The sequence below is a fragment of the Phasianus colchicus genome, chromosome 16, assembly GCF_987193195.1.
Source record: "Phasianus colchicus chromosome 16, bPhaCol1.hap1.1, whole genome shotgun sequence".
NCBI lineage: Eukaryota > Metazoa > Chordata > Aves > Galliformes > Phasianidae > Phasianus > Phasianus colchicus.
Window position 1 is genome coordinate 9,645,036 of NC_143451.1, and position 21,003 is coordinate 9,666,038.

General features: G+C 39.5%; 1 protein-coding gene across 5 annotated transcripts in view; it reads right to left on the reverse strand.

The window, feature by feature from the left end:
- The window catches only part of TNRC6A (trinucleotide repeat containing adaptor 6A), a 55,926-nt gene that overhangs the window by 19,110 nt on the left and 15,813 nt on the right, over window positions 1–21,003 (reverse strand). For 3 of the 5 annotated variants that reach the window (XM_031607006.2, XM_090151249.1, XM_090151250.1), the window contains exons 3-6: window positions 14,064–14,154; window positions 11,112–11,133; window positions 4,830–5,165; window positions 2,501–2,548 (exon numbers count right to left, since the gene is read on the reverse strand). In XM_031607006.2, coding sequence (XP_031462866.2) covers window positions 2,501–2,548; window positions 4,830–5,165; window positions 11,112–11,133; window positions 14,064–14,154 — 497 coding nt within the window. The remainder of the gene's footprint in view (window positions 1–2,500; window positions 2,549–4,829; window positions 5,166–11,111; window positions 11,134–14,063; window positions 14,155–21,003) is intronic. The other 2 variants (XM_090151248.1, XM_090151251.1) reach the window with 1 other exon arrangement.

Sequence of the window (21,003 nt, forward strand, 5' to 3'; positions counted from 1 at the left end):
CAATGGGTATCAATCCATTATTTTCTCAAAAGCTATCTACAGAACATGTAGAGATTGGCTGTTTTTAATAATAAAGTACTGATTTATAAGCTTCTCATGTTTCTTAGAAACAGACTTTAAGTGTGAAGTCTGAAGGGAAGCTGCTGGCCTGTGTGGTTTTTCCCTTCTGCTCCCAGTTCTGTGCACAAACTGAAGCCTCAAGCCCCAGTGTGCCCCAATCCCCTACAGACTGCACCTACTCTATTAAAAACATTAATAAAATTTTATTTAAAACTGCCATCTACATAGAGGTTGAAACATACAAGATACGACTTTTGGTAGTAACTTCAAAACACAGGAAGCATCTGAAGATGACTTGGCAGAAGCTTGTTCTCAGCACTCCAATTCCACTGCAAGAAGGGGAATGATGAGGTTTATCAGGTAAGCATGAGTGGCTGAACTGAGAAACGAAGCTGGTGTCAATTTAAATTTTAAGAGACCTCGTTTGAGCGTTACTGCCTCTCAAAAGGAACTTGACAATACCACAGGAATGAGAAATCTCTATATTTTTGAATTAGAATAACAAATCTGAAACATTACTTGACTCTACAGCTCCATGCTCTTGGTGGAGGAAACCACACAGCATCCTCAGGAGAACTGGAAGGAATTCATTCAGAAGAACATAACCTAGAACCTGCCCACTAATATGCCACTGGAAAAACGCTGTAGCACACAAGCAGCTGTCCAAGATCTCAAACCTCACACTGACATTTCATAAGATGACACCTAACTTACGTTAAAAGACTAATCGAAGAGTTGCCTGCATTCGCTTGAAGAAAAGCAAGAGTATTAAAGAGCTGTCTTAACAAAACATGATCATGTTACGTAAGTGTTATCCCAATAACATGATCAAATTTTAAAAACAGCATGGAAGTACACAGATATGTGGCAAGCAGTCTGAATTCAGTGTGAAGAACAGGCTACGACAACGAACGAAATGGTAACAAACCCTAATTTGCACAGCAAGATAATAAATTGAAAGAAAGCTTGTATTTATTGAAATCTTTTGTATTAATTTAGATGCAATACAGTTTGTGATAAGCACAATACACAAGCATGGTGTAATGATTAATTTCCAGCCATCCAGGCTCTCATTCTATTACCAACAGAATTACCTTGACTAATCATCTTTTTCCTGGACACAAGTAAGTATCAATGATTTCATAAGTTACACTGCTCTGAAATAGTCCTGCTCAAATCTCTACAGCTCACAAACTGCTGAAATAAAAAAAAAATCCAAACACTGAGGAAGTAAGTTATTCTCTCTTACTTCCCATCTGGCAGATAGTACAAGAACACTCTAAAAACTGAACAATTACTTGATGACATACTGCATTTGGTGCACAGTAAGATCAGTCTACAGCAGCCTACAGTTTTACCAGGCACTGCCTAAAGGAGTTTTGTTGGCAGTTGTGGTTTTAAGTACCACCACACAGTTTAAATTAAACTATAGGACTGAGATGCACTGAATCCTGCCTCCTTTTTCAGTTCCAGAACTTAGTGGCGTGTATACAGTATGTCCACACTGTACCTTCCAGTTACTGTACTTTTGGTCTTCATGGAAAGATGCACTTCAGCAAACAAGCTAAAAAGCACACTTGTTAAGAGGTGACAAAACCAAAACCCAAAGAGACCCCACTGTGTTTGTTAACCTCAGGTACCAGTTTCTCTGTCATACAGAAGGTCTTGAAGTCTGGTTTTGTCTTTTTGAAGAACTCAAACCTGAGAAGTAGAAGATTGAGCTGCCTGTTTCCGACAGATCTTTGCCAACACAGGGCAGGAGAGCCACCAGGACAAGGATACCGTGTCTGTGCCCAGCTGGCAGCTCTCCCCAAGAGCCAGCCCTGCACTCTCCCCTTTTCTGGCCCTCCCTGACCCATGCAGAACAACCATGAGCTGCAATTTGCCCATCCTTGGGCAAGTAACTAGCCCTCAGATAAGTTAACTAAACACCAGGAGCTCCTCACAGCCTCACCTAGCAAGCAACACACACAGCTGCAGTCCCAGGTACATGCAGTCCAACATTAACTAGGCACTTGGAACAGGAAGGTCTCCAGACTGGGATTGTGATCACTTACTACCTCCACATGCTGTGAAGCATCTCTGACAGAAAACAAACTTGCAGTTATTCACCTTATCATCCAGAGACAGCAAGCAAGCAGAAAGGTTTTAAAAAAAAGCAAAAACCCCTCATATTTTAGAGCTAAGTTACCACATAACCTAGTCTTCCAAAAAAAAAAAAATCTATGAATTCTAACACCTTAGAAAATTGAAAATGTTTACCTAAGTGTAATATGTTATGGCACACAAAGTATACACAAGCCAGACATTCACACAGCACATGCTATTGAAAAGACATAAGCCAAAGAATCGAAAAAAAAAAATCAGACAGAACTGTGTGAGACATGTAACTACTACAAACACACGTAGTGTGAAAAAAGGTGAGATTTAAATGGCTAACCTGACTGGTTAGGGGAGTGGCTCACCAAGTCCCGAATGGGAGGCATGCCTACAAAAAAAAAAAAAGAAAATTACAGAAGCACCGCTTATGTAACTCAGAGCTTTGAGTTCCTAAACCACTTTTTACTTCTATCTATTAGCATCCCTTTCCAAGAGACATTTCTCTTGAGAGTGCCCCCTCTCAGTCTATCAATTGCCTCGCCATAGCTCAGAACATAGCACAAGGGAAGAGGGACTGATATAAAAATCAGTCCTAAATGTAGGCCAGATTAAGTAGAAAATTTGCTGGTTTTACTAAGTATTTTCACAACTAGTTAGCTTTTATACATTTGGCATTTAATTAGCAAATTTGAGACATCCTTAATTTTAAAAGTTTGATTTATATAAAAGGGAGCACATTTTCAGTTGGAGATCTTAATTGTTACATTTAAGGCAACGTTTCCTAATTTAAGTCAACCTTTATTTCTACTAACTGCCAATCTCAACTGCTCACTTCTTTCCTTACTCCTACAATACACAAGGAAAAAAAAGACAAAAAACCACACCAACATGAGTCACATGAACAACTCTGTTTCCAAAGGCTCTGCTTGCAAATTAGCTGCACCACTGCAAGATGCATAAGAATAAAGGGAGAGTGACTCACGTCAGTGAAGGAATCAAAATAACTTAGCCTGGATAAAAGCCAGGATCCTGACAGCTCTTGTGTTCTCTTATGTCCCACAATTGTAAGTAACTACTGCTAGCAAATATTTTAGGTAACTATATAAATCATTTTGTTGTAGAATAACCACCTGGCTATTCTGACGTGAAACAAAGCATAAAAGCAAGCAAATGTACCAAGGTGGCATTCAAGACCCTTCTCTCACATGAAGTTTACGTATGGAGGGAAGTTTCAGTATTGCAATCACCTGAATTTGGTATGAAAATGTTCTGGTAAAGGGTTTCTGATGTAGATTTCTTAAAATAACTGTGTTGGTACAATATGACTGTATCACTTTCCAAAGGAGCACATGGCACTGCAGATGATTGTACGCATTATATACAGGCAAAGGGGTATTTTTTTTGCCCCTTTATTTAAGGAAACATGTAAATATAGCAGTACTTGTGTTGCCTGGCTTTTACAAATCACCTACCCAAAGTTAGAATCACATCTAAACTCAAAGAGTTCCCACTCCAGGATATATTGAAGAAGGACTGGTTGGAGTCTGAAAGATGAACTGGGGAAGGTAAATAAGACCAAGACTTTCCACTCCAAAAGAATTAAGGATTAAGGTACTCTTGCACGATGCTGGACTATCATCACATCTATGTTAGTTCACAAAGCAATTCATTAGACTACTTTCTGAAACCATTACAAAAACCCAGCACTGAAAGATCATTCTCCTTTGTCATCTTTCCTACAGATCTCAAGGCACTCACCTTCACAACATCCCAGCCAGACACTATTGCCGGTTATACTAGACAAAAGCACTTGCAAGCAGACTCATACACAGCACATACAGAAGTGAGACCTTGGCCTCCCAATCCTATTTGCCAGATTTGACCAGTCTACCTTGCACGTACAGGAATGCCCTGAGTACAGCTCACAATTTAAAAAGATCTACCATCACAGTGACTGAGAGGACACTAAAGATAATACAAATCTTTTGTAAGATAGGAAGGTAATTTAGCCAACGTTTCTCTCTCCTAAAAGACTCTTACAATCTTTTAGTTACTTGCTGGACACGTAGATCTACTACTATTCAAATACTGGATGGGCTTCACGGTCCCTTCCAACCCAAGCTGCTCTGTGATTCTACGATTTTCTAAAACAATCAAGATTCAGGTTAATGAATAAAGAGAAACTCTGACCTAACAACAAAAGCAGTTTGGATATTCTAAGATGTTTCATCCCATGCATTTCTAAATCTGAAAAACAAAAGTCTGGAAATTGAAAGATCCTTCCTTCTGGACGTCCTTGCATCAAAACTGAATGCAATTCTTTGTCCTATTACCATACTTGAATCAATTATTAGGATAAAGAACAGAGATTCAGAACATGTAGTAGTTGTCACCCTGACTTAAATATCTGCTCAAAATCAGGCATGAATCTGCTGTATACTACCAGCAAAAAGGTACAATAAAGATGCCATTAGTTTCAGGCAAACTTGCACAAAGATGGCTGAAATTATCCTGGAATGTTTAATATTAAGCTACAACACTGGAGAATCTCTCATTATGCCGCAGCCTACATTTGAAGTTTAAGTAATATTAGAAACAAATAGCTCATCAATAATCTCATTTCAAATATCCAGCTCTAATTAAAGAAAACCAAGGCACCTGCCCCTCACCTGGCTGTTTTTTGCTGCTGTTCGGCACTTCTCCGTTGGTCACCGGCTGTTTGGTTGTGACAGTGCTGCCTCCTGACTGGCCGTTTAATACTTTAGGAGTAGATCCCAGGTTTGCAGCTATAACTGGTAACTGCTGACCTCGTTTCAGAAGCTGTTTCTGTTCCTGGTGTCGAAATCGCGGTGGTACTTCACGAGGAGGGTATCGAGGCAAGGTTTGCTGCTGCTGATTGTTGGCTGTGGCCCGCTTGGCATTATTATTAGTGCTGGTTGCTGTGGAAGTGCCGTTAGAGGTGACAGGCTGAGGCTGGCTTACACTTGTCTTGGTTTGTTCTGGCACTACCCCCACCCCCAAAAAAAAGAAAGTTAGACAAAGTTATTCATCAGAACAGTAACTTAAAATACTCAACACTAAGTAGATATTCTTAGATATGTTTACATATCATGCAATGACAATTTTTTTTCCTGATTATAATTTTATTTCACTCCTCATTAAAAGCTCTATTACCCCATAGTCACACAGCTTTAACAGCACAGAATCTGGATTAAGGCATTGTCTCGCCACCCCTTTTAGCAAAGGGAAAGCATGCTACTACTAAAAAACCTACAGTTTTTTCTGACAAATCATAGAATCAGAGAATCCTTAGAGTTGGAAGGGACCTCCAAAGGCTGTGTAGTCCAACTCCCTTGCAATGAGCAGGGACACCACAGCCAGATCAAGCTGCCCAGGGCCTGATCCAGCCTCACTTTGCAAGTCCCCAGGGATGGGGCATCAACCACTCTGGGCAGCCAGTTCCAGCGCCTCACCACCCTGACTATAAAATATGTTTTCCTTATATCCAACCTAAATCTACCCTCTCTGTGCTTGAAGCCATTTCCCGTTGTACTATCACCACAAAGCCTGCTAAAGATTCTGTCCCCTTATTCCTGTAGCTTCCCTTTAGATACTGAAAAATTGTCTGTTCATTTTGACAATTAAATCTTATGTTAAAATATTTAAATACTAAAAATAGAACTCTCGTGGGAAACTTAAAAGTGTTACCATACACAAGAGGCCTTAGGCTACTAAAGAGAAATGTGGACGAGCCATTGTTTCCCAGGAGGCCCTTCAGCACGTGTCCTGGGGGTGGAGCGGAGCAGCACTCGGCGCTCTGACAGCACTGACCTGCTGCTCCCTATTTCACAGCTGGCTGGAGAGGGACAGAACTACAAGGAGGAACTGCCCAGACATGAGTCAATTTAATACACGTATGAGGAATAGAAGGTATTCAAAAGCTCACAGATAAACCGGAGTTGATAAAAATTACTAGCACTGTTTCAGATTCCATTCATTAAGTTGTTGCCTATATTCAATAAGCGGATAATTCGGGTTCCTTCCTATATGCTTCTGAAACACTGTGCATGACAACAAATTTAGATCAAAACTCAATTTCACTAAAAAAAATCTTCAGCAAGTGCATCTCCACTCTGTGCTTTCAACATTTCCCGATTTAGAAGTGAGAGAAAAATAACTGAGCGTATTTTGTGACTCTGTTTTAGTAAATACCTCAGAATTTGTGAACAGCCCAACACAATATTAGCAATCCCATTTCTGTGGTCTACATACTGCCATAAGCTTAGAAATTAAGAAAGTTTTCTTCACATGTTGCAGTCTGTGCAGCCAATGGTCAGACCTCAGCTTTGCGATCCATCAGCACGCCTTCTGCCACAACTGATCCATGCTAACTGCAGGGCTTCCTTACAGCTCTCTGCAGCACAGCCCACACCTGAGGCGTGCTGACAGCGAGACACAAAACAAGCACTTCTTGCAGCGAGCAAACCGTCACCATGCCAAGGCAGTCAAATCGTGATGGCAATGCTGAAGGTCACACAGAGCTCCTGTAGCCTTCTGCACACCGTGTGTCACATTTTTTAGTTTAACTGCCAACTTTGGTGGAAAGTATCCCCCCAAGAAGAGATTTTTAATCCCACATACAACATCATCAACAAAAGATTCACTTCTCTTCCATTTCCACTCACATACGATTGCTCCTCCCAGACAAAGTAAAACTGTTTCTATACGACATCACGAGCCGTCCAAACAGATGAAAGCAGTAAGTTTAGGGCAGTGCTGCAACACAGCAACGTTAATAATTACTAATTACTGCTGCTTTAAGACTAAGTACTCACTACTAAAGATTTAATCAACCTTCAGATCTTTGAACCACTTACAACTGTAAAGGAGTGCACATAACAACCAGGCTACTTTCTGCCAAGCTACCCTGAAGCTATAAAATCAACAAGAATTCCCAAACACTTTTAGAAAATTACATCTCTCTCATATCATGTATTAATTTCCTTAAGAAATACAGTATTCTTTGTACTTCGATCAGCAAACCAGATAGAAAAATCTTACCAGATAATACAGCTGATCTAAAATGGGTAGAGCTTATATTTGTATGTTAATTTCCAACTGAAATTAATCAGAAGTGCTTTTAGGTGCAACAGAATTACTTCATCTTCTCTTCCCCGAGCACCACAAAGTTTAAAGCTCCACAATTTATCTTGCCAAACAGTTCCTGCTCCACAACTTCCCAGAAGATCAAATAATAGATAATACTCCAATACAGCTGCTAGAAATTCCAACACCCCTTAATCCTTCGCATTTCTAGTTTCTTATAAACAAGTTGCTTGCTTAATAGCAGTTTTTGCACGGCAGCATTCTGTTCTGAACCGCAGTAAAGCAGAATGGTAGCGTTATTAGCAGACTATCTATCACAGCTAATTTACTTGTCAAATAACAGCCATTTTACAGAAAGGAATAATACCAAAATCACAGATTTTTTATAAAGAACAAACCTGCTGAGAACGCACAGAGCAGGGGATGGTGAAGTTAAAGTTTGCAGAGAGATTCCAAAGACAGACGCTTCCAACTTGTGTTGCTTTCCCACTCTGCAGATTTCATTAGAAAATGGAGGAGAAGCATGGTGTCATTTTACTGCTACAGGAGTGCTGCCTGCCAACTCCTCCTGGAGTAGGGGCCCAGTGACTTAAACTCCCCCTCCAATAAAAAAAAAAAATGGCAGCTGTCTGAATAACTTCGGTGCAGATGGAAAACAGTTTCTCACTCGCACAAAATCAGCTTACAAAGATCAAATCGTCCCCTAAACCACACAAAGAGCAGCACCGAGCTGTCATTTAAATGTTTCTTCTCGCTGCTGCTTAAGCTGACCACTTAAAAATGTATTGTAACACACTCTCCCTGCACGTCATGCCCCAAAGAGTTGTCAGTGCTGGAATGCTGAAGGGCAAACAGAGGAAGTCTGGCTTTCAAGCTGACACACGTAAGATGTAGTGCTAGAATTTTCGTTGTGGAAAAATGGCCGCAGCTGTAAGCTCAGCTAGCTGATCTGGAAAATATCTCACTGTTTGCCAATTCATTAACCCCTGAAGATCCGCACAAAGGTAAGTCAGATGCCATTTATACAGGCAATTTTAGCAGCAAGCACTTACAGTTCTGTTATTTTTGCTAATTTGCATGCAACGTTTAAAAGCTAATGCAAGAGTTTTTGCAATCAGGTAAAGCAGAGTCCGGCAGACGAAAAAACGCCCCACACCCAACACAAACAGAAGGCTCAGTGTGCTCCAGCAATTCTGCTTCACAGGGAAGAAAACGAATAAGAAGTTTCCACGGTGGGAAATATGAGTCAAAGATTTCAATTCCACACCCAGCTATTTTTAAAAGCACTTTCTGTTTCAGTGGCTGATTCAAAGTTTATTCCGTTCTGCTACAGAAGGCAGCCTTTACGCCCGTGCCTTCCACAAAGCAGAGGAACTCTGGAGATTGACAGATGTGTTCAGTTCCAGCTTTACTGTTTTGCAAAGCACAAAAACATTCAGAACAGCCAACCACCACAACAGCATCCACACAAACATCAGCGCTCCGCTTTTGTAAATCCCTTCACTACACCATTATGTATGTAATTAAAGTCTGACTCTAAAAAAAGATCCCCTAATGAAATCTCACATTCTGCAGCAGCCCATCACAATTACTGAAGTGAGCAACAAAAACAAAACTCAAACATTCTTCTTACACAGCATTTAGCCTGGTGCTCAGTGTATCACTGCTCCTGGCTACGGCATGGTTTGCAGATGCCTGTTTCAGGACAAATCCCAGGGAAATGGATTGATTTATCTGTCCCTAGCAGTGCTAACATCAAACACAGCAAAAATACCTATTTTTCGACACAGAGGGGAATGCCAGAGCAATTGTTGAGAATACTATAGAGCTGCTAAAGAAAGACTTTCAAGTGATACTCATTCTTTTCTAAAACCCCTGATACAAGAGTACTTGGAGGGCACTTGTCAAGACGGATTTGTTCTGCTGGCTATTGCACAGAGAAACCCTTGCAGCTACTCAACGCATTCATCTTTACCTCCTGTGAACACCACCTTCCCTTTTTTCATAAAACCAGATGTATAGAACCAGACAGAATAGCTGGGATCCACAGGAATGAAACACATGCATTTTTAATGACAGTATTACAGTGTTAAATGCTATTAGTACTGAAAACATTTACATTGGCACTTTCTTCACTACTTCCATTCTCAATCCTGAACAGGGAAAAAAAAACTCAGCACCACCGACTCCTTCAGAAGGCACTCTTATAATTTACATGCACACTGACAGCTACTGGTGCAACACTAATTTCTACCTCAGCTAAAAAAACATTTTGGAAACATCCAGGCTACGCTTAAAAATAAAGAATGAAGCTCTCTGCTTCCCACCCCCTTGGAAGTGGCTACTTTTCTGAAAGAACATAATTCTGAATTATTTAGAGATCCTATGCTCTTGTATTTTATCTTCAGCTCATGCACAAAATAAATAATTTAAGACATTAACGCGATGGAAACTTGGAGACTTAATGAAACATTAATTTGCATCCTGCACACAAGCAGGCAGAACAAGGAAAGCGCTAGGTGCAACACAAGAAACAAATTTTGTTCCTATAGAAACTCTTGCAAAAGGTTGCACGCATGAATCCCACAATGCCCATACTTCTTCAGGGGACTGCCAGCTTGTGCTTCTTTGACAACTCTGAATTCCCACTACGCTTGCTGGAACACCCTTTTAATAACATGGTAACATTACATTTGGAATGTAATACTTTCATTCTGTAAACAACCCCAGGTCTCCAAAGAATAAACAAACAAACAAAAGAACTATTTATTTCATCCTTCATAAGAAAGGCATTTTTTCAGTGTGAAGATCCCCCCCGGAGTGCCCTCCCCCCCCCAGGCCATGTTTAGCCAGTTGCTGCTGCAGGGCTGTCCCTGATGTGACGCCCAGACGCCAGGACTGTCTGAGTACACAGGTCAGATGTTCATCCAAAAATGGATGTTATTCTTTAAAACTAACTATTGTATCATTTTTCTCCCTATTTTTTTTCCCCCCCAGACATGATTTATTAATTCAGAATACGAACAAATACTTCCACAATTCTTTACAACTGGTATATCATATTAGAAACTTCCTGGTAGGCACAGTGCATCCTGCACCACTTTGCTGCCCTCACACCACAGCAGTACTTCCAACACGTTCCATTTTTCAGCAATACCTGCAGCAGAGTTTCAAAGCTTTTGTTTCTAACATTGCTCAATTTATTAAACTAAACCCAATGTTCCCACAGAAAAAAAAAGCAATTCAAGGAGCTCACCATACGACTGCGTATGTGATTGTTATTCACTTTCCAACTAACTTAAAAAGAAAGTGAAAATGATTTTTCCACTGCTTATAGAAGGAACAGAGAATTTATAAAACCAACAAACACTGAGAGCAACAGCAGCATTCCCAGCCTGCACCAAACAGCTACGTTACAGCTTTTCTAATGCAGACCATTTTGCCAGGATCAACCCTCCACATACAGTAATCAGAACTGGACACACCAGTCGCTTATATATCAAGTGTTCCTAGCCAACTTATATGTAAAACATTTAGAAAATACATTTTGAACAGATACAGTTGGTGGATCTGTAAGCAGACAGACTAGAAGAACAAAAAAACAATTAAGGAGATCGAGGTATTACATATTTACCTAGTGCTGTGTAAGTAATTAAGAATGGAAAACAGGAAGATGAGAAAAATTCCAGCTCCAGGAAGAAACCATTCCCCTTCACTCTTTTATTTGTGGCAGGTTTTTGAAATCTCACAGATCCAATTTTCCAGTAGCTTTCAGCTGAGCCACGTGATTCACCATATTTAAAAATACAGAAACATTACACAGAGAAAACTCTAAAGTAACTTACCTTTGATTTTTTGTTCAATGGCCTGGAATAAGAAAGAAGAAATGTCAGTGATTTGCACAGATAGGAGGAAGAGCCACATGTACACATGCCACTTACACAAGCAACGTTAGCTTTTGACTTTCTTCCTTTTAAAATATTTTAAAATTATTTAATAATCTCCATCAGAACCTTCTACTTCTCCCTAGCCAACCTGTGCCTATTATTCCTCATGCCTAGAAAGCTGCTAAAATGTTAGAAGACAAAATTAATTTGAAAGATAAGCACGTGAAACAGACTAAATTAAACTTACAAATTAGCCTGTTTGAAGTGAGTTAAAAACTGTGCCTGGAAGCAAGGAAGCCCCAGACACTTCCCATGCAGAATACAGCGGGGAAACAAAGAGGAACATAGAAATCTAAAGCAGGCAAAGTAAATGCCAGAGCTTTCAGTCTTTCATTTCCACAATTCAATTTGTTGCTCCTGTGACAGTGGCAAGATAGGAGATCTACAGGAATAAAGTTTCCTGTAATAAAAATGAGGATAGAAACATCTCTTGTATGGGAACACATTTTAATGGTGTGGCTTTTCCTAGAAAAGTGAAACAGGCTTCAGAAAAGATCTCTCAGAAGCAGAAATCAGTTCTTCCCAGCTGAAAAGTCTTCTTAATTATCACTTCTAAAATGCATTATATTGCTAAAGCAGAATGAGACAATCTGATAGGGTTACTTTGGTAACTGTACACAACCTGTCTTATGGCACTGTACATATTCATATGACACAGCAAAGTCATTTGCAGCAGTATTTAGGCTCTGATTATCTCTAGTTAAAACCGTGAGAGAAAAAAAAGGCAGAGCATGTGCACATGAAAAAATTCACTCATTTGATGTCAGCTTTGGTTAGGTTTAGATATTACAGCACTCTTAGGGCTTACATGAAAATGATACTCCTGACACTTTGGTGTCATATCCTCACTTCTCTGGAAATTAACAGTACATCAACAAAAAAACACTTCTTCAATTTCTTAAACCAGCAAAGGCACTTACAAAAATTTGCTATACTGTCTAAACACAGCCTCACACTCCCAAGAAAGATTTATTTTCATAAAAATTATGCTGTTAGAGATTGATAAAGATAGCTACAGTAAGAGGTCTGCAAAATCTCCTCTGAGGAAAGTCCACTCTACTAAAGGTAATGCATGACCCACTGGAATAAAGAGAGCAAAGTAAAACTAATGGCTGGTTATATCAGTGCCTCTAAAAACCACATTGCATTCATTTCCAGTTTGCCTGCTTACCCTTATCAGCCTGACTCCAAAATCACTGCTGCTTTTCCTCATTCGCCAAAAGGCAGCTGCAGTAACCCATGGCTGCTACATAACACAACTCTTCATTATGCTGACTTTATTTAACCAATATGGTTAAAAAAAAATAATATTGAGGCCTTGGGAAGTTTCCCATGCACTTGGATCTGCAGGATAGTTTATGCATAACAGCTGGTTCTGAACACTTGCTTCCAAGCATATTTTTTATGGTCATAAAAAGGTGTATGGAATCAAAAGTTGATGTCCTACAAAATCAGCTCTGCACCAGAGTGCAAGAACCACTCAAAAGGACAGATGTTCTGCAAGCCAAGTGCCACACATCTGTGACCACTGCTGATCTCCTACAGCATTGTCTTTTAGTTTCAATTTTTAAAAGACTACAGTATGCACAAAAACAAGCATTAGCTTTCCATTCCATAAGCTGGTGCATGGTTATGTGCTTTTAAGCTTTGCTACCAAGCCCAAGACTGATAACACCAAATAGTGAGTTCTGAAGAGATCAAACAGAAAAAGACCACAAGATAAAATGAGCAGTTTTGGACTAACTGAAGCTACTTACAAATATGAAGGAGTAGATAAAAATCTCTGAGAACGTGCGAGAGCTAATTTAATAAGTTTGCCATTTAAATCTATAATCAAGCCACATCTGTACTAGGACTATTTTACTCTTTTTTTGTTCTCTTTTAAACAGTTAACTGGCTGTTTGTTACTGCTGTTTCTCAGAGAGATATCTTTAATCCAGATCAAGTTCAAGCTTTTCCAGTAACACAAACAACCATCCTTAAAGCATCAGGTAGCTTCTTGCTCCATAGGAACTTCTAACAATTCCCTATGGATGAAGTCCAGATATGTAACATTTTGCTTTTCTCAGCATCCAGCAAGTAAACAAAGCCACATGGCTTAGGAAACAGTTTAACAAGTACTCCATGAGCAGAAAAAAACAAACCCAAACTTTCAATTTCAGGCAAATGTTTGGTCTCTTCATTAAAAAATTATATATATATTTATGCTTTTAATTCTTCTAAAGATTACATTCAAGCATGTCTTTCAAACTTGTGAAAATACTAAACTTTGGGGGCTACAGAGAACCTCTTAAAAGATTTACATTCTTCAAGTAAACTAGTTGCCTTTCAACCTCTGATTAAAAATTTCCAGAGGAAAATGAGTTATACTTTTACAACTGAGATCCAAAAATTACTATGCAGTTTTGCTGTCACTTACTGAAAAGATTAGGGAAGCTCTTCCTTTGGAACATGAGCAAACCCCTCACCTTTTTCAGAAGCAGCCTTTACATACGATTTAACTTAGATTTGCTGTAAGATCAGACATACCTAATTTTCCATTAGTGCACAGGGAACACCTTTGTTTAGGCCAACAAACAGGGAGAACTGACAGAGGAAGCTTTCAGCTTGAGACCAGAATCAGGAAAGTGAGCGGTCATCTCAGAAGAATATTTAGTCTCTAAATAATCTGTACACAAAGCCAGTTAAGATGTTCAAGATGTCAGTTACCATAACATAACTGACAGTACATATAAAGCATTAAAAAAAATTAAGAAAACACTGTTGTTAAAGAACTGATCAAACACTATTTACTACTAATGAAGCAAAATCCACAAGTACCTTTTTTTTTTTTTTTTAAACTCAACATACCTTTTTTTGAGCAGCTTCCTTCTTCTTCTTGTCTTCTTTTCTCTTTTTCCTTTCTTCCATCAACTGTTCTTCCTCTTCTTGCACTAAATCCCTGAACCACACAGTTGGTAATTAACTCTCCCAAAATACAATCTGTACACACATACATTCATTTTAGAACAATTATTTCAGAGAGACCCAAAAGGAACTGAGAAATATTATCCAATTAGAAGCAAGACTCCCACAGGGACAACATACTTTCACTGCAAATCACAAGTGACAAAACTTTTAAGGGCAGCTGCAGTGCCAAAGTACATACAAGATTTTTTTTTTTTTCCCCTCCCTAAGCTCTCTCTGTTGTGATCTCTCACACAGGTTTCCCACTGCCACATACCCTTGTTTCTGACCCAGCATGAACCAGGCTGTGGGCAGCTCCCCAGCCATGCACACAACCTCTATCAACCCCAGGCAGGCATCTGCAGCACTCACACATCTTATACACTGCCTCTGCCAACAACCAAGCAACACATACCCATTTTGATGCCAACGCACTGAATTAATTCAGCTGGCTGTGTATGTGTACAGATGCTACTGGTGACATAAAGGACATACAAACAAGTAGGTATCAACTGAAGACCATGGTCAGAGCAAAGATTTCAACAGCAGTGTAATTTTAGAGCTCCTAAAGTGAGTGACAAAACTCTAACTTGTAATAACAGGTTTTGCTTTCACATGTCATTAATTTAAATTCACTTAATACAAAGTTTCAGGTGCTGAAACAGAAAGTTTTGCAGTAACACCAGTTCTCAGATTATGTAGCACTCTTCAAGTCAAACCTTAGTAAATAAAAACAGTAGAGAAAATATGGAGAGTATCAAAAGCAGGAAAAAGTCAAGGCATAGAAGCTATCAGTGTCAGTAGGAACTAATAACAAACTGTATTTTAATGTCATGCTTGAGGAGACACAGTGATTATTGATGAGAACGAGGAAATCTACACAAAACCACAATGGGTAGAAAAGACTGGGAATCAGCAGACAAAACAAGAACTTGGGCTAATCATGCAAAAAAGCTCATGACAAAACAAAATGCACAAAGATCAATGCGTTGTTTCAGGTATCAGAATAAATCAAGTGCTCACAAAAGGGTAGGAGGATTCTAAAAATCAAGAAAACAGCAATGAAGCCAAATATAAAAAGGGAGGCAGCAGCAGCTTGCTCCAAACACTTAAAGGCAGAGGAAGCCTACCAATGCCCACTTACTTCAGTGTTTGAGATTCACTGTAAAGAATTTGTATTTCCTAGAAAGCCTGCTTGTAAGGCTACTTTGCCACGTCGGGGTTAGGAATGTTTAAAGCTGGAGGGCTTTGAAGCTTCTAGCTTGGATAAGACTAACAAAAACCTCCCAACAAAAAAAAAAAAACAAACAACACCAAGGCTGAAAATGTTTTGCAGCCCCCTTCCTGAAGCATTCATAGGCTGCCACAAACACCCTGATATGCAGAGCCCTAATGCTTGGTCCAGCACACACCGCCCTCTCACTGAGCCAATCATGTTCTCCAAACACCTCCTAATTTCTAGCATGCTTTGAACACGATGTGGGAACAAACTCCAAGAGTGTTGACAAAGTAAAGGAAGAAGACACCTCATTTACTCCATGAATAAATTTCAGAACAGAAGCAGCCCTTACTTGTAGAGCAGCATTCACAAGCAGTCAGCTCTGTCCCAGCACTGCCCATGCTTTGTGCCCCACCAGCTGGAGTTCCAGAAGAGCTCAGATTCCTGGCTGTGTGCAGCTCTCAGGCAGCACAACTGAGCAGTCACCCATGTTATTTACCACAGAAAAAGGAAAAGCTGAGAAACAACTGAGGAAAGTGAACCTACATCCAGATGGGGACAAGTGGTCTTGTCAGGCATATCTCTCCAATGGTCAGTTCAAAGTTCAGAAAAGCACTTTTTGTCTTTGCCATGTATTTCATACACTATGCAAGGCAGAACAGGAGAGAAGATTTTATTACAGTTTCATCATCTGTCAGCAAGATTCATTGAGACTGTCTTAAAATATAAAAAACAATCTGCAATTAGGTATCCAAAATCTTCCATGGATAACTGAGAGCTTAGTCATGTAACTGCAGGAAACAGCCACAGCGTGCCAGTTTGCTTTAAAGCCATCCCTTGGATGCCGTGCAAATTTGGGGTAATGATTAACCTGCAATGACATCTGTGTGCTGTGTATGTGACACATGTTTTGTCCATCCTCATCTTGCACCCTGAGAATGTGCAATCAAACTGAAATCATTCAGGTTTTAGAAGAAAGCTGCAGCACTGTAAGAAGCACACGCTATGCAAAGCAGTATTTTCACAACAAAGAAATGACTCATCAGTCCTGCTACAACTAAGTCAAAACGATTACATTTTGAGACTACAAATGTTACCAACTAACACACAGTAACCTCCAGATTACTCTACCACAGCACTGTTTTCCTACAGGAACAACAGAATTCCTAAATTATAACAATGATCATTCCATTTTCATGTATTTAAATTGACTTTAAACGGCAAAGCCAGCTCAGAACACAGACACCACGATCAGTATGCATCAGGGCCCTGGACAACCCAGCACACCGCCTACCTGTAGGTAGTTCCTAAAAACAGCACTGGATTATAATGATAATGTTACGTTTCAGAGACTGAAAAGCAAAACTTACCCACTGTGCAGTTAATTAAAGCCCTTACTGCCCATCCTCTTTGTTAAAAACATCAATTTTTTGAGGAAGGCACTCTTACTACCACTACCCTCTTACTTAGAACTAAAATACAAATTTAATTTTCCTATTAAGATATCAGTCTAAAGCAGACTCATACGTTTCCACCTCCAAAAGCTGAAAGAGCAAGTTTATTTTATTTCTAACACAAAATTGCACAACCCTATCAGCAGACACCAAGTGCCACAAGTTACATACTCAATCCCAACACCATTAAAATATACAACTAACAAGCAACATTTTAATGCTATGTCCTGAGAAACAGAAGCATTACACAGTATTTCCCTTGTACCACCCTGCACTTGAATAGCTCCCTATTCCTGTTTGATACTCAAATTTTAGGTAACTATCCACAAACTGTCAACAGCTCCACAATACTTCGTAGTACCTAACATGAAACACAGAGATAAGTAACAAGACACAAACAGAAGAATAAATTCCCTTGCTGAGCTCTTCCCTGCATCTGGGTAGGTTTATTCCATTGACATAGCACAGGGACAGAGCTGGCAGCAGCATGTCTGGCCCACCTTGTAACTGCACCTCACTCAGCACAACTCTCATTTGTATAAGGAGAAAAACATACCAAAATCCTTTCACTCATTTAAGCCATTAAAAAAAAAAACAACAAAGCAAAACAACCAACAACTGGTTATCTACTCAAATGGCTGCAACACTTTTACAATACAGATAAGTGCCTTGTGATTCCGGGTGACATGAGATCAAGTCTTTTAGTTCATTCCTATTATCACTGTGCCATTTATGTGGAGAGCAGCTACACTCTGACCTCTACAGTCAGCATTCACCACTATTTCTTTAAGTTACGACAGTGCTAACTTTACATTTTATTTTCTGTTTGGCTTCATTTGTTATTCACAATCTGAAGCAGTTGTAATTTTTCAAATGTAAACAGCCCAAATCCTACTTACATCAAATCATATTTTACTTATAATTTTAATTCTTCCAAAAGGTTTTAACGACACCTAAGTTAAAAAGCTCCAGCTTGGCACTGTAAAAGTATCTGTGCCAAAGTAGAGAAGACTGTTAGACATGTTTAGCTTCTGTTCTTACACTACAAGAAAATCAAGCATACCCATATTTCTTCTGAAAGACATAATGAGGATTCAGTGATTAATGTTTGTACAGCATGCTATCTTTGCTCTTATAATTTAGAAAAGGGAAGATGTTACGCCACTATAAAATCACAATTCTCGTCACCCTACTGAGGGAATCACGGTTACAAGAAGTATTTTGACACAAATTAAGATCTAAGACTCTCCCTGCATTATTATGAACACAGTATCTCAGAGCAAAAAGCACACAGTGCACACACACAGCAAATGTCAGTGCTGAAAGAAAACAACGTGCCATCTCACCACTAACAACAGCTATCCAGCATTCACCAGAACTTCTGTAAGAGAATTGCATTAATTGGGCTTTGAGATTCTTCAAGCTAACGCTAGCAGTTAGAATTCATCCTTCAAATGCTTCTGAAGATGTCAGCACTGTTACAGATGCTCACACAGCGTTTGCTTGCCAAGCAGATACCTTCTGAACTCACTTTCAAACCCAATTAAAGTCTCGCTGCCCCACAAGATGGTGCTAGCACATTTTTAAAGACACCGTTAACGACAGTGGAAAATGCTTTTAGAAGCAGTGAGGCTGTGCAGGGCTTCTCCCAGAGGTGTTACATCTGAGGTTGACTTTGAAGCTCTTTGAACACTGAGCTGAAGACTTTGGAGCACTCTGTCCCTGCACTAAGCACAGTGTGTGCCCACTGCTCCCAGCCAGCGGGGGGCTCCCACAGGGCACCTCACACTGCAGGAAGGAGACCAGGAGCCAACCAGCCCTTGGCGGCCCTGAGATGATATTTGAAGGGAAAAGATATTTATTAATAACTGAATGTAAAACAATATCCATCAGCCCACTTCTTGAGAGGACAGCATCACTCAGGATGCTGCATCACCAGACATCAGCCTCTGCCTTAAGTATTTCCGGATTTCTGCCTTCTGTAAGCTCATGACTACACTACTAAACATAATGTGTTTAGTGATTAGGAGTGATTACATACAGTTCTGAAACTGCTCTAAAATTTACAGTGATATATCCTTTTTCTTTTTTTTAGTCTACCATTTGCTTATCTTCTAGTTATAAATTAACCTGCAACACTACAGGAGGAAAATTGCACATAAAAATATGGAATTGAAACAACTTCCATAATTTTGCAAAGGCACTGTGCATGTAGGCAAGCACAACACATTCAGTGTGTTGGCATTACATACAGACTTCCAAACATACTGCCAGAACTTGGTACATTTCTGCTGTATTCTGACCTAATAGTTTGCTAATATATTTTTTAATAATGCAATCTTATACAGGTGACAATAAAATTATTTCTCACTTTCTAAAAACCAGTAGCTAACTTTTCTATACGAAAACCAATTAGAAAAGGTGTATTTTGGTTAAAAATTGATCCTTTTATTGCCCTATATATGCTTCCCACAAAACAGTGCATCACAACAAAAAGAACACTCTCCAAGTTCATAGCACAGAAGCCATTACTCTCAGGTTCACAAAAACCCAGCACGTTACACAGGAGCAAAGAAAGCCACTGATGAGGAAACTGATGAATTAGAGATGTTGCATCTGTGTTCTTTCTAGCTATTAATGTATAGAAGAGGAGCTGCCAAGCTATAAACTGATACTTTGATGCATAACTAATTTGCAAATGGGTGCCAGCTACTTTCTTTTTTACTTTTAAAATACCACAGATTTCAAATTATCACAGAAATTCAACTAGCACATCTACCACTAGCAACTGTGTAGAACACACTCACCTTTCCCATTCTTCTCATGCAGAAGCTGGTTCAACAGAACTACATTCCAAACTACAACAACTGAAAATACACCACAATTCCAGAATAATATTTTTCTTACGTTTTGTCCCTGAGGCTTCATTCCAGATTAGGCTCTATCGCATTCACTCCTACACAAGCAGTGTGTACACAATTTGTATACACAAATCTCTTTCCCAACAAGTCTGTCACCCAAATATACAAGACTTCAGCAGCTGCAATAAACAATCCCTATCTTCGTTACAAGAGGGAAAGCAAAGAACTATTAAACTGCTCCTCCTTAAGAAAACTGGTCATACAGGCTATCCCAAATTGAGGCATGAACTTGAATGCTGACTGTTCCAGTCCACCACCTTCACCATACAGCCATTCATCCCTTACAGCTTCAGTGTCATTAACGCAGAGCCAAGAATATACTGCAAGATGGGTTTGGTAAGAGTGAATTGCCTTATGGGGACAACCTGACAATTACACAAGCTGAAAAAAAACACCCCACTTACTGGGTAGATGAGAAAGTAATGTACCATTTTGATTAAGCATCTTAAGGGTTCTGAAAGGATGCTGCATCTTTGCAATAAGCTCTTCCCATTTGACTGCAGGAGTTTATTGGAAAAAATGAAACAAAAACCCTGCTCCCCCAACACATAAAATCATGTGCTCAAGTATCAGCAGAAACTGCTGCACTTCTCACTCTGATTCTCATACCTATGCCTCTACCATTGAGCCATCTCATCTTTTTTCTAAAGCAAATAACGAAAGCCTCATGGAAAGACGGTTGTTAATTTAACACAGAAGAGTGAAGAAAAAAAAAAAAATCACATAGCAAAAACTTAGTAAAATATGTGGATGAGATCTAGAGGTATACATGATGTCAGGCAAAGTCAATTCCCCCAGAACACAGAGAGCCTGCAGCCAAAGCAGATGGAGCAGAAATGGGTGAACGAAAGCCATACTGTGAACCTTTCCTGTGATTTGCATGCTTAGGAAGAGTCAAACTCATGTGCTCAGGAATAAAATTGTAAATGTATTTCAAATATTTACCTTCTCTCAGTTCCACATAAGTGAGGCAGGAAAGCCCTGTTTACCAAACAGAATTAAGAAGTTATTTCTTAAAACAGAAGAACTGAATGGTCTTTTGCACTCCTCCTCATTTTAACCAAATTTAAGCTGCATTCCTCTGGTTAATAGCAGAGTGTTACACACTCTTGTTCAGTGGCAGACTGAACAGGTGACATTTCTCTTTAATATGCAACAACAGAAAGTGCAACGCAGTGATTTGAATTACTGTTTGAGTCACGCACTGTGCTTATTTCTAAAGCAGCAATATGCACCCAGTCCTCTGCAAA